The sequence below is a fragment of the Phacochoerus africanus genome, chromosome 3, assembly GCF_016906955.1.
Source record: "Phacochoerus africanus isolate WHEZ1 chromosome 3, ROS_Pafr_v1, whole genome shotgun sequence".
NCBI lineage: Eukaryota > Metazoa > Chordata > Mammalia > Artiodactyla > Suidae > Phacochoerus > Phacochoerus africanus.
Genome location: NC_062546.1, coordinates 89,514,590 through 89,527,387, shown reverse-complemented (window position 1 = coordinate 89,527,387; position 12,798 = coordinate 89,514,590). Strand labels below are relative to the sequence as shown.

The window sequence follows — 12,798 nt, the reverse complement described above, 5'->3', positions numbered from 1 at the left end:
TAAATTCAGTAAAAGATATCCAATTTGGAACTAGAGGTGAAGCTGATGATAGTGGAGAATATAGACCACATGATGGCACTGCACTCATCTTTACAAAAACAGAAAGTGGAAAAGAAACTTAGAAAGTAGGAAGGTGAAGGTATGGCTTATACACTTGCCACAAGCAGACACACTGAAAGTAGTATGCTAGCCCTTCCATTAAAGAACATGGACAAGAGCTCCCATCATGGCTCAGCGGAAATGAATCTGACTAATATCCATGAGGAAGCAGGTTTGATCCCTGGTTTCGATCAGTAGGTGAAGGATCCGGCACTGCCATGAGCTGTGGTGTAGGTCAGACACAGCTAGGAACCTGTGTTGCTGTGGCTTCGGTGTAGGCCAGCAGCTAGAGTTCCGATTTGACCCCTAAGCTGGAAACTTCCATATGCTGCAGGTTCGGCCCTAAAAGGACGAAAAAAAAAAAAATCCATAAGAACATGGACAGATTTAAGCTCACTGGCTTTAATGCCATGCATACACATATAAGAGTGAATATTACATCTGTTAGGCAAGTAGTAAGAACAGTGTGACAAAGACAAACATTGGCAAATACATATCAGGATTAAGATATTGGTCTAATTTTAAAAACTTAGATTCTAACTACCCATTCCATGTTCTCCTGTTTAGGGTGGGGAGGGCCATTTGCTCCATTTCTTTCTAGTGTTTCCCTGTCTGATCCCTGATTCACACTGGAACCTCTACTCCAAGGGGAAAAGAAGGAAAAAAAAAAATAGTACAGAAGAAAACAAAATGACATATAAACTGAACACCCACAATCCATTCCCATACTTTAGTCTCCCTTTCTATTAACATTATGACACCACAGGAAATTCATAAGAGTTGTAAAACATACCCTCCTTGAGCAACAATGATTTACTGCTCCGTTCTGTTATAAAGTTTTATGATTTATTATTTTTAGCTGCTAATTTTTTAATCTATATTATTACACTGCTGGGTAGTTATAACAATCCATTCTTCACCATTTATTCAATTTTTAAAAGTCAGGTTTTGTGATCAAGTACTTTCTCTGGCCATCAGATGCTAAGAAAATCAAGCCATCTTAACAGTTTATTTTGAATGTCTACACTACGCCCTGAATTAACTGGTTATTCCAAAAATGTAAGTCAACAAAAAATTTACTTTAATTGAAAATCTAGGTGTTTCCGTTGTGGTTCAGCAGTTAGCAAACCCAACTAGCATCCATGAGGACAGGGGTTACATCCCTGGCCTCGCTCAATGGGTTGGGGATCCCGTGTTGCCATGAGCTGTGGTGTAGGTTCACAAACATGGCTTGGATCCTGCATTGCTGTGGCCCTGGCAGCTACAGCTCCCATTTCACCCCTAGCCTGGGAACCTCCATATGCTGTGGGTGCAGCCCTAAAATAGGCAAAAAAAAAAAAAAAAAGGAAAAAAAAAGAAAAAGAAAATCTGCTAAATAAATAAAACATTACATAAATTTCTAAATCACAAATTTCTTCATAAAAAAGCTTATCATACATAGAAAAAAAGTTTTATCCCTCATTTTACCATTTAATTATAGATAAAAAATGCTTTTAGTTGGAACTCACCCATCATGGCAACCAGTTCAACTCTCTGAAAATTAGGGAAATGGTTCTCCCATCAGCATTCTTTATTGCCTAAGGAGGTAAAAAGATGAATATGTTAATCATAAGAAGAGAAGAGTCAGCCATAAAAAAGAAAAATGTCAGTATAAGTAACACTAATGATAAATGTAAAATATTCACATTTTCACATTTTGCTTGGGAAAAGTGTTTTTATTTTTCCCAGATACTCCATTATTAAGAAAGAGCAAAAAAATCATTATTATGATTTAAATTTAAAATTATATTAAATTTACTTCGGTATTTTTCAGGTTCCTATCCATCTAAGATAAAACAATTTTTTTTTTCTTTTTAGGGCCACACCCATGGCATATGGAAGTTCCCAGACTAAGGGTCAAAATCAGAGTTGACAGCCTATGCCACAGCCACAGCCACAGCCATGCAGGATCAGAGCTGCGTCTGTGACTTACACCACAGCTCACAGCAATCGCCTGATCCCCAACCCAAGGAGCAAGGCCAGGGATTGAACCCACATCCTCTTGTACATAAAAGTCAGATTCCTTTCTGCTGTGCCACAATGGGACCTCTAACAAAACAATTTTTGACAGTCAAAAAGCTTAAGAGACAATCTAATTAAATTCAAGTTCCAGGGCAATGGAAGGTACAAAGATGAGTGGAAAAAGTCATGTTAAGAGACAAAAAAGAGGACATCAGCAGAGTAGTAAAGACCTACATAAATTATCTCTTTCATAAAAGAAAAAATTATCAGAATCAGGAGTTCCTGTCACGGCTCAGCGGTTAACAAACCCGACTAGCATCCATGAGGACACGGTACGATCCCTGGCCTCACTCAGTGAGCTAAGGATCTGGCGTTGCCGTGAGCTGTGGCGTAGGAAGCAGATGCGGCTCAGATCCCGAGCTGCTGTGGCTCTGGCATAGGCTGGTGGCTACAGCTTCGATTCGACCCCTAGCCTGGGAACCTCCATATGCTGCAGGTGTGGCCCTAAAAAGACTATATATATATGAATCACAAAATGGAATAAACCAAATGCTTACAGCAATCTGGCCAGCATTTAGGAGTCTGGGGTAAAAGAGGAAGCCTTGTGATGTCCTGACTTTCCTATTCCTATCTTCTAACCTCTTACTCCCAGCACCCAAGGATCGATGTAAACCAATAAGCCCACAGTCAACACGAAAATGAGCAGCCTGGCAGCAAAATGGAGATGGAATGCCTTCAAAGCTTGATTCCTTAAAAACTGACATTATTTGACCTATCTAATGACTGGCTGACAGATTCTATTTGAAAGGCTGCTTTTATTTAATCTGACTCAAAGTTCTTCCAGCGCAATGTGCTTGAAGTGTTGAAATCAATCAGGGACAATTGCTGCTTGATGATGGAGAAAACAGTTGGGACAAATAATAGGTTAAGAAAAAAAATTTTTTTTTTTAAATCTGAGGAATGAGATGTCAGTCGGGAACTTTGAAAAGCTCCAACAGATTCCTGGGAACCTAGAAGTCACATAAAGGCCCAGGGCTGCTGCGTACACAAGAAAGGTCAACGAAGGCCCTAAACTTTCAGCTCTGGCTAACATTAAGGCTCTATGCAGCAGTAAGTGAAGAATAAAATGGAGCTGTAAATTGTGAGAATGTTAAAGGCCAGCCCCAACACATACAGAGAAAAACTCTCAAAAGAGACTGAGACTTGCTGGTTCCAAGCATCTAAGGAAATCTCTGTCTAATCATTAGCTAATAACAAACTAACTGAGCAGTCTTCAGTGACCACACACAACAACTGCAAGACTTTAGAAAACGAGTTCCAGAAATTGGCACAACATAGTAAATCAACTTTAATTTTTTTTTTTTTTGGTCTTTTTGCCTTTTCTAGGGCTGCTCCCGTGGCATGTGGAGGTTCCCAGGCTAGGGGTCTAATTGGAGCTGTAGCTGCCAGCCTACACCAACGCTCACAGCAACATCAGATCCTTCACCAAGTGAGCAAGGCCAGGGATTGAACCCGCAACCTCATGGTTCCTAGTCGGATTCGTTAACCACTGAGCCGCAACGGGAACTCCCAACTTTAATTTTAAAAATGTAAAGCAAACAAACAAAAAATGAGTCCCCCCACAAAAAAGTGAGAGCTCCAGGAGTTCCCTTGTGACATAGCAGGTTAAGGGTCAGTGCTGTCACTGCAGCAACCCAGGTCAATACTGTACTGCAGGGTCAATTCCTGGCCCAGGAATTCCCACATGCTGTGGGCTCAGCAAAAAAAATAAAAATAAAAAAGATTTCCAAGAAGTCACTAAAGGAATTCAGTTGTGATACAGTGGGTTAAGAATCTGACTGTGGCATCTAGGGGCCACTTCAGAGGCTCGGGTTTGATTCCTGGCTCAGCACAGTATGTTAAAAGGATCTGGTGTTGGAATTTCTGTTGTGGCTCAGCAAGTTAAGAATCCAAGCAGTATCTGTGAGGATGTGGGTTCAACCCCTGGCCTCACTCAGCAGGTTGAGGATCCAGCACTGCTGAAAGCTCTGGCTGCAAGCATAGGTTGCAGATGTGGCTCGGATCCCACACTACTGTGGCTGTGGTGTAGGCCAGCAGCTGCAGCTCCGATTTGACCCCTAGCCTGGGAACTTCCATATATGCTGCATATGCAGTGATAAAAAAGGAAAAAAAAAAAAAAAAAAGATCCAGAGTTGCTGCAGCCGTGGCTCAGATTCAATCCCTGACCCAGGAACTTCCGTATACCACGAGTTCAGCCATTAAAAAAAAAAAAAAAAAATCAATAAACAAAAAACACTGGCAAGAGAGAATCTGATTCTAGAGGTGACACATTATTTTAAATGCCCAGTTTTCAAGAAAAAAATGAGACACAGGAAGCATAGGAAGACATTAGTTCATACACCAAGAAAAACCAATCAACAAAAACTGAGGAAGTCCAAATGTCAGACCAATTAGACGAAGACATTAAATCAGCTCTTTCTGAGTGAGTGTGTGTGAGTGTGTGTGTGTGTGTGTGTGTGTGTGTGTGTGTGTCTTTTTAGGGCCACACTTGCAGCATAAGGAGGTTCCCAGGCTAGGGGTCGAATCAGAGCTGTAGCCACTAGCCTACACCACAGCCACAGCAATACCACTGTGGCTGATCAAGGCCAGAGATCAAACCTGGGTCCTCATGGATGTTAGATTTGTTTCTGTTGAGCCACAATGGGAATTCCTTATCCCCTCCGGCCCCCATTTTTGGCCATCCCAAGGCATATGCAGTTCCCAGGCCAGGGATCAGATCTGAGCCGCAGTCACAACCTAAGCTGCAGCTGCAACACAGATCCTCAACCTATTGTGCCAGACCAGTGATCAAACCCGAATCCCAAGGTTCCCAAGACACCAGTGATCCCATTGTGCCACAATGGGAACTCTAAATCAGCGCATTTTAAATATGTTCAAAGAATTAATGAAGCCATGTCTAAAGAACTAAAACATAGAAGAATGTCTCGTGAAACAATACCAATAACAATAAGTAAACAAAAATTATAAAAAGAAACAACACAGGAGTTCCCATTATGACTCAGTGGTAACAGACCTGATAGTACCCATGAAGATGCAGGTTCAATCCCTGACCCTGCTCAGTGGGATAAGGACCCAGCATTGCCACAAACTGCAGTATAGGTTGCAGATATGGCTTGGACCTGGCATTGCTGTGGACAGCAGCTGTAGTTCTGATTCAGCCCCTAGCCTGGGAACTTCCATATGTCATGGGAGAGGAAAAAAAGAGAGAAAAAAAAAAAGGGAACAAAATACAAATTCTGAAGCTAGAAAGTATAATAACTGAACTATCAGGCACACCAACAAATAAATAGGAGTTTCAGAAGGAGAGAAAAAAAGGGGGGCAAAAAGAACCTTTCAAGAAATTATAGCCCAAAACTCCTTAAATTTGATGAGAAAACAAGCTACACATCCAAGAAGCTCAACCTCCTAAAGTAAGATAAAATCAAAGTGATCTACTTTAGGAAACATCAGAATAAAACTGTTAAGAGACAGAGAATCTTGAGAGCAGCAAGAGAAGGAATTCATCATGTGCAAAGGATACTCAACTGTCTGCTCACTGGTAACCTAGGAGGCCAGAAGACAATGATACGGCATATTCAAAGTGCTGAAAGTAAGATTCGCAACTAAGAATTCAATATCCAGCGAAACTATCCTGCAAAACTGAAGACAAAATTAAGACATTCCTAGATAAACAGAGAATTCATCACAACAGGACTTGCCCTATAAGAAACATAAAAGGAGTCCTTCAGGCTGAAATGGACAGTATATCCAATCCACATGCAGAAAGAACACCAGTAAGGATGATTACACAAGTAAAAATAAAAAACAGTATAAATGTAATTTTGTTTCTAACTCTTTATTTCTCCTGACTACGTAGGTCTACCCCAAAGATGTCTACATCCTAATTCCTAGGCCCTTTGAATATATATGTATTACCTTACATGGCAAAAGGGACTTTGCAGATACTAGTTAAGAAATTTAAGTAGTTCCCATCGTGGCTCAGTGGTTAACGAATCCAACTAGAAACCATGAGGTTTCGGGTTTGATCCCTGGCCTTGCTCAGTGGGTTAAGGATCTGGCATTGCCATGAGCTGTGGTGTAGGTTGCAGATGCAGCCTGGATCCCACATTGCTGTGGCTGTGGCATAGGCTGGTGGCTACAGCTCCGATTAGACCCCTAGCATGGGAACCTCCATATGCTGCAGGAAGCGGCCCTAGAAAAGACAAAAAGACAAAAAAAAAAAAAAGAAAGAAAGAAATTTAAGATGGGATGGTTATCTTGGATTAAACACAGGGGTCCTATTTATTTCTCTGTTTTTTAGGGCTGCACCCAAGGCATGCAGAAGTTCCCAGGCTAAGGGTTGAATCAGAGTTATGGCTGCCAGCCTTTGTCACAGCCACAGCAATGCCACATTCAAGCAATGTCTGTGACCTACACCACAGGTCACGGCAACACCGAATCCTTAACCCACCAAATGCGACCAGGGATTGAACCCACGTCCTCATGGATACTAGCCGGGTTTGTTACTGCTGAGCCACAACAGGAACTCCAGGGGTCATTATAAAAGAAAGGTGCAAGATGGAAAGTGTCAGGACAACACTGTACAAGAAAAACTCGACCAGTCATTGTTGGCTTTGAAGATGGGGTGGCCATGAGCCAATGAATGAAGGCAGCTGCAAGAAGGTGGAAAATGTAAGAAAACAGATTTTCCCTTAGAGCCTCAGGAAGGGACAGAAATGATGACACCTTGATTTTAGTCCAGAGAGACTCATTTGAGACTTCTGACTTCCAAAACTGTAATAAACTTATGCTGTTTTGACACCAAATTTTTGGTAATTGTTACATCAGTATGTACGTAGGAAGTAATCAAGACCACGCCCAGTTTCAATGACTTGCCAGAGTACTCATAGGACACACCAATATAGTCGTACTGAGAGCTAAAATTTATTATGACAAAAGGTTACAAAGCAAAATCAGCAAAGGCAAAAGGGTACATGGGACAAAGTCCAGGGCAATCTCCTAAAGATCCTTTTTCAGTAGAGTCATATAGGACATGACTGATGAGTTATGACAACACATGTAAAATGTCATCAACCAGGAAATATTTTGAGACTGGGCACCCAGGATTTTTATTAGTGGCTGATCATATAGATATCCTCTCTCTAACACATACCATAATTCCAGATTCCCAGATGAAAAGCAAGTGTTTGACATAAACTAAATTGTTTGTATAGGCAGCTTAGGCACAACAAGCCACTCTTATCAATTAGGTAGGTGGAAGCCCTCCTGGAATCCAAGTTCTCAGATGCCAGCCAAGAGCAGACCTCATAAGCAGTTCATTCTAAGGATAAGCAGTGAGGCCTACATTAAGTCTTTTCTACACAAGCAGCAGCAGGAAACTAACACATGTTTAAAGAAACTGAATTAAGGAGTTCCCGTTGTAGCGCAGTGGTTAACGAATCTGACTAGGAGCCATGAGGTTTCGGGTTCGATCCCTGCCCTTGCTCAATGTGTTAATGATCCGGCGTTGCTGTGAGCTATGGTGCAGGTTGCAGACTCGGCTCAGATCCCACATTGCTGTAGCTGTGGTGTAGGCTGGCAGCTACAGCTCCGATTAGACCCCTAGCCTGGGAAACTCCATATGCCAAGGAAGCGGCCCTAGAAAAGGCAAAAAAAAAAAAAGAAAAGAAACTGAATTAAGCATGTTGTTGGGTATACAATATATAGATACAATTTATATAATAACAATAGCACAAAGGAAAGGAGGGGGTGAAGTTAAACAAAAGAAAAGGTTTCTGTATCACTATACTTAAGTGGGTATTAACTCAGATTACACTGTTTTAAATTGAGATGTTAATTTTAGTCCCCAGGTCAATAACTGAAGTATAAATTTTTTTAAATGGAAAAAGAAACAAGAAAATTAAAATAGCATACTAGAGGAGTTCCTGTTGTGGCTCAGTGGAAATGAATCCGACTAGTATCTATGAGGATGTGTGTTCAATCCCTGTCCTCGGCCAGTGGGTCAGAGATCTGGCATTGCTGTGGCTGTGGTGTAGGCCGGCAGCTGTAGCTCCGACTCGAGCCCTAGCCTGGAAACTTCCATATGCCATGGCTGTGGCCCTAAAAAGCAAAAAAATAAAATAAAATAGCACACCAGAAAATGCCTATTTAACACAAAAGAAGGCAGTAATGAAGGAATGAGGAACAAAAAAAATATAACACATAGAACACAAATATAAAATGGCAGATGTAATCCATATTTCTATATACTAGCAGTGAGTAAGACAAATAAAATTTAGAAATAAATTCCATTAATAACAGCATCAAAGGAATAAAGTACTTAAGAACATATTTAACAAACAAAAACGTCTTGTACATTGCAAACTATAAGACATCATCGAAAGAAACTGAAATAGATCTAAGTATAAGGAAAGACATCGCACGTTAATGGATTGGAAGAAAGTATTCTTAAGAAAGCAAAACTCGGGAGTTCCCGTCGTGGCGCAGTGGTTAACGAATCCGACTAGGAACCATGAGGTTGCGGGTTCGGTCCCTGCCCTTGCTCAGTGGGTTAACGATCTGGCGTTGCCGTGAGCTGTGGTGTAGATTGCATACGCGGCTCGGATCCCGAGTTGCTGTGGCTCTGGCATAGGCCGGTGGCTACAGCTCCGATTCAACCCCTAGCCTGGGAACCTCCATATGCCGCGGGAGCGGCCCAAGAAATAGCAACAACAACAACAAAAAAAAAAAAAAAGAAAGCGAAACTCTTAAAGTGAACTACAGATTCAGTGTAATCTCTATCAAAAGTCCAATGGTCTTTCTTCGCAGAAATGAAAAAGCTAATCTTTAAATTCATATGTAACTATAAGGGACCCCTAATAGCTGAAACACTGAAAAAGAAAAATAAAGCTGTAGGGTTCATAATTCCTGATTTTAAAAATTACTACAAAGTTATAGCAATCAAAGCAGTGGAGGTACTGACATAAAGATAGAGACTGGTGGAACAAAATTGAGAGTTGAGAAATAAACCCAGGAGTTCCTGCTGTGGTGCAGTGGCTTAAGGATCTGGTGTTGCTGCAGCTATGGCATAAATTGCAACTGCAACTTGGATTCAACACCAGCCCAGGAGCTTCCATACGCCGTGAATGCAGCCGAGAGAGCGAGCTAGAGAGAGAGAGAGAGATAAACCCAAATATATATAGTCACATGATTTTAAACAAGATGCCAAGACAATGGGGGAAATTATAGTCTTCAATAAATGCAGCTGGACAACTAGAATCCACATGCCAAAGCAAGAAGTTGGATCCCTACCTCATACAATATACAAAAAAAAAATTCAAAATAGCTTGAAAACTAAATAGAAAAGCTAAATCTATAAAACACTTATAAGGGAACAGAGGTATAAACATCATTTTCTACCCATCACCCTGAGTTTCTCAATGTAGAACTCACCTAAAATGCACAAGTTTTAAATATACATTTTACATATGTATTCACCCAAATAACCACCAGATACATAGATATTTCCAAGACTCATGAAGGCTTCTTGGAAAGCTTTCATGGGTCTTGGAAATGTACCCATTCCCAGTCACCCTTTCTTTATAAGAGTAATCATCATCTTGACATTTATTGGCATAGGTTAGTTTTGCTCTTTAAAACTTCATGTTAATTGAATTATACAATATATACTTAATACTTATATTCACTTGGTATCTTTTATATCTCTGAAATTATTCCACATTGCCTATCTGAGTATTCTGTTTACTTTCATTGCTGTGTAATATTCCACTATAGGCCTCAATTACCTCAATCAATCTACTAATTCTATTACTGATGGACATAAGGCTTGACATTACTGGTTATTACAAATAAAGCTTCTACGAACCTCCTTAAACAAATCTTTTGGTAAAAATAAACCTATATTCCTGTTGAATATATACCCAGAGAGGGAACTGCTAGATCTTTAAGACATACACATAGTTAATAGCTTTAGCAGTTGTGGCCTAACATTTCTTCAAAGTGGCTATGTTAAATACATATACTCTCATCAGCAGTGTAACAGCATTCCAATTCTTCCACATCCTCATCAACTCTACTGGTCATTCTAGCAGATGTGTTCTATCTTACTATAGTTCTAATTTACATTTATCTGATGATTAGTGACGGTGAATACCATTTTCTTTGGTTTACTGGCCTTTTTTTTTTTTTTTAATTTTCCCACTGTACAGCAAGGGGGTCAGGTTATCCTTTCATGTATACATTACAATTACATTTTTCCCCCACCCTTTGTTCTGTTGCAACATGAGTATCTAGACAAAGTTCTCAATGCTATTCAGCAGGATCTCCTTGTAAATCTATTCTAAGTTGTGATGGCCATTTCTTGATATCTTTTGTAAAGTTACCATTTTACAGCGTGCAGAAGTCTTTTTAGATCCAAGAATTTTACTACATATGCTCACTATGGTCTATATCTTAGCCTTACACTTTGTTTACAGTACCTTGAACAAATTTAACATAGTAAGTTTACAGTGGAGAATTTGGGCAACTCCTTAATTAGGTGATCAAAATTAATATCACATATGATAGATAGATGGATATCCTGTGTCTTTAGGTGTGATATTCTGAGAAGGGCACAACATAAACTAAGCAGTTTTCTGAGAATGTATAACCTAATAAAGAAAATTCAAGAAAACATAGAATGAAAAACACTATATTTAAACAAAAGGGAGACTGCATTCCTCAAAAATATCCTTGAGGAGTTCCTGTCGTGGTTCAGCAGAAACAAATCTAACTAGCATCCATGAGGACACGGGTTCTATCCCTGGCCTCCCTCAGTGGGTTAATGATCCGGCATTGCCATGAGCTGTGGTGTTTTGCTGTGGGCTGTGGTGTAGGTTGCAGATGAAGCTTGGATTTGGTGTTGCTGTGGCTGTGGTGCAACCCCTAACCTGGGAACCTCCATATGCTGTGGGTTCGGCCCTAAAAAAAAATCCTTGAGATAAATGTCAAAAAAGGGCTATGAAATTGTTGCAGATTCAAGGAGAGTAAAGAAACATGGCAACTGGTTGAATCCTGACCCTGGACTGGATCCTGTACTAGAGGAAAACAATGCCATAAAGGTCATAATTAAGTCAAAAAACAAAATTGGAATATGCAGTTATTTTTATTCAGAAAGGCTACATTCCAGTTACTACTGTCTCTTCTTTGTTCTTTTGTCTTTTTGTCTTTTCCAGGGCCACACCTGCGGCATATGGAGGTTCCGAGGCTAGGGGTCTAATCAGAGCTATAGCCGCTGGCCTATGCCAGAGCCACAGCAATGCCAGATCTGAGCAGCATCTTCGACCTACACCACAGGTCACGGCAACGCCGGATCCTTAACCCACAGAGCAAAGCCAGGGAACAAAGCTGCAACCTCATGATTCCTAGTCAGATTTGATAACCACTGAGCCAAGACAGGAACTCCTATCTTTGTTCTTTTTATTCTCACTATTAGAGAGCCTTTAATATTTGCATATGAATCATAAAAATGTGCATGTGTGTTTGGTGGTTATTAATTAGCATGAAAGATATGAGAAATGAATTTTCATTCAACAAATTGGTAGGATTCAAATATATGGACTGCCTAAAATACCACTAAAACACTGCTCTACTGCATAAACAGGTTATAAAAGCCAATATTCTTCACTTCTTTATTTTTATTTTTTTGTCTTTTTAAGGCCACACCTGCGGCATATGGAAGTTCCCAGGCTAGGAGTTGAATCAGAGCTGCAGCTGCCAGCCTACACCACAGCCACAGCAACTCTGGATTAGAGCCACATGTGCAACCTACACCACAGCTCACAGCAATGCCAAATCCTTAACCCACTGAGCAAGGCCGGGGGACTGAAACTGCATCCTCATAGATACTAGTCAGATTGGTTTCTGCTGAACCACAACAGGAACTCCTGTTTTTTAAATTTTTTAAAAAATTGAAGTATTTACAATGCTGTGTTAGTTTCTGGTTTACACCAAAGTGAGTCAGTTATACACACACATACACATTTTTAATATATTCTTTTCCATATGGCTTATCTCAGGATACTGAATATAGTTCCTTGTGCTACGCAGTAGGACCTCACTGTTAATTTATCCTATATATAATAGTTTGCATCTGCGATCTCTCTACTCCCACCCCATCCCTCTCCCTATGTTGGCGACCACAAGTCTGTTCTCTAAGTCTGTGAGTCTATTTTTGTTTTGTAGATATATTCATTTATATCAATTTTTTTAGATTCCACATATAAGTGATATCACATGGTATTTGTCTTTCACTTTCTGACTTCACTTAGTATGAGAATCTCTAGTTGCATTCATGTTGCAGCAAATGGCATTATTTCATTCTTTTTATGGCTGAGTAGTATTCCACTGTATGTAGCACATCTTTTTTTTTTTTTTTGGTCTTTTGACTTTTTTAGGGCCACACCCAAGGCATATGGAGGTTCCCAGGCTAGGGTCCAGTCAGAGCTGTTGCTGCTGGCCTATGCCAGAGCCACAGCAACACCAGATCCGAGCGACTTCTGCAACCTAGACCACAGCTCATGGCAACACTGGATCCCCAACCCACTGAGAGAGACCAGGGATGGAACCTGCAACCTCGTGGTTCCTAGCTGGATTCATTTC

The 12,798-nt window shown here is 40.4% G+C and overlaps 1 protein-coding gene across 2 annotated transcripts in view; it reads right to left on the bottom strand.

Annotated features, from left to right (window-relative positions):
• The window catches only part of MAP3K2 (mitogen-activated protein kinase kinase kinase 2), a 95,218-nt gene that overhangs the window by 51,719 nt on the left and 30,701 nt on the right, over positions 1 to 12,798 (bottom strand). For both annotated transcript variants that reach the window (XM_047772121.1, XM_047772124.1), the window contains exon 2: positions 1,608 to 1,676. In XM_047772121.1, coding sequence (XP_047628077.1) covers positions 1,608 to 1,614 — 7 coding nt within the window. In that variant the 5' untranslated portion in view covers positions 1,615 to 1,676. The remainder of the gene's footprint in view (positions 1 to 1,607; positions 1,677 to 12,798) is intronic.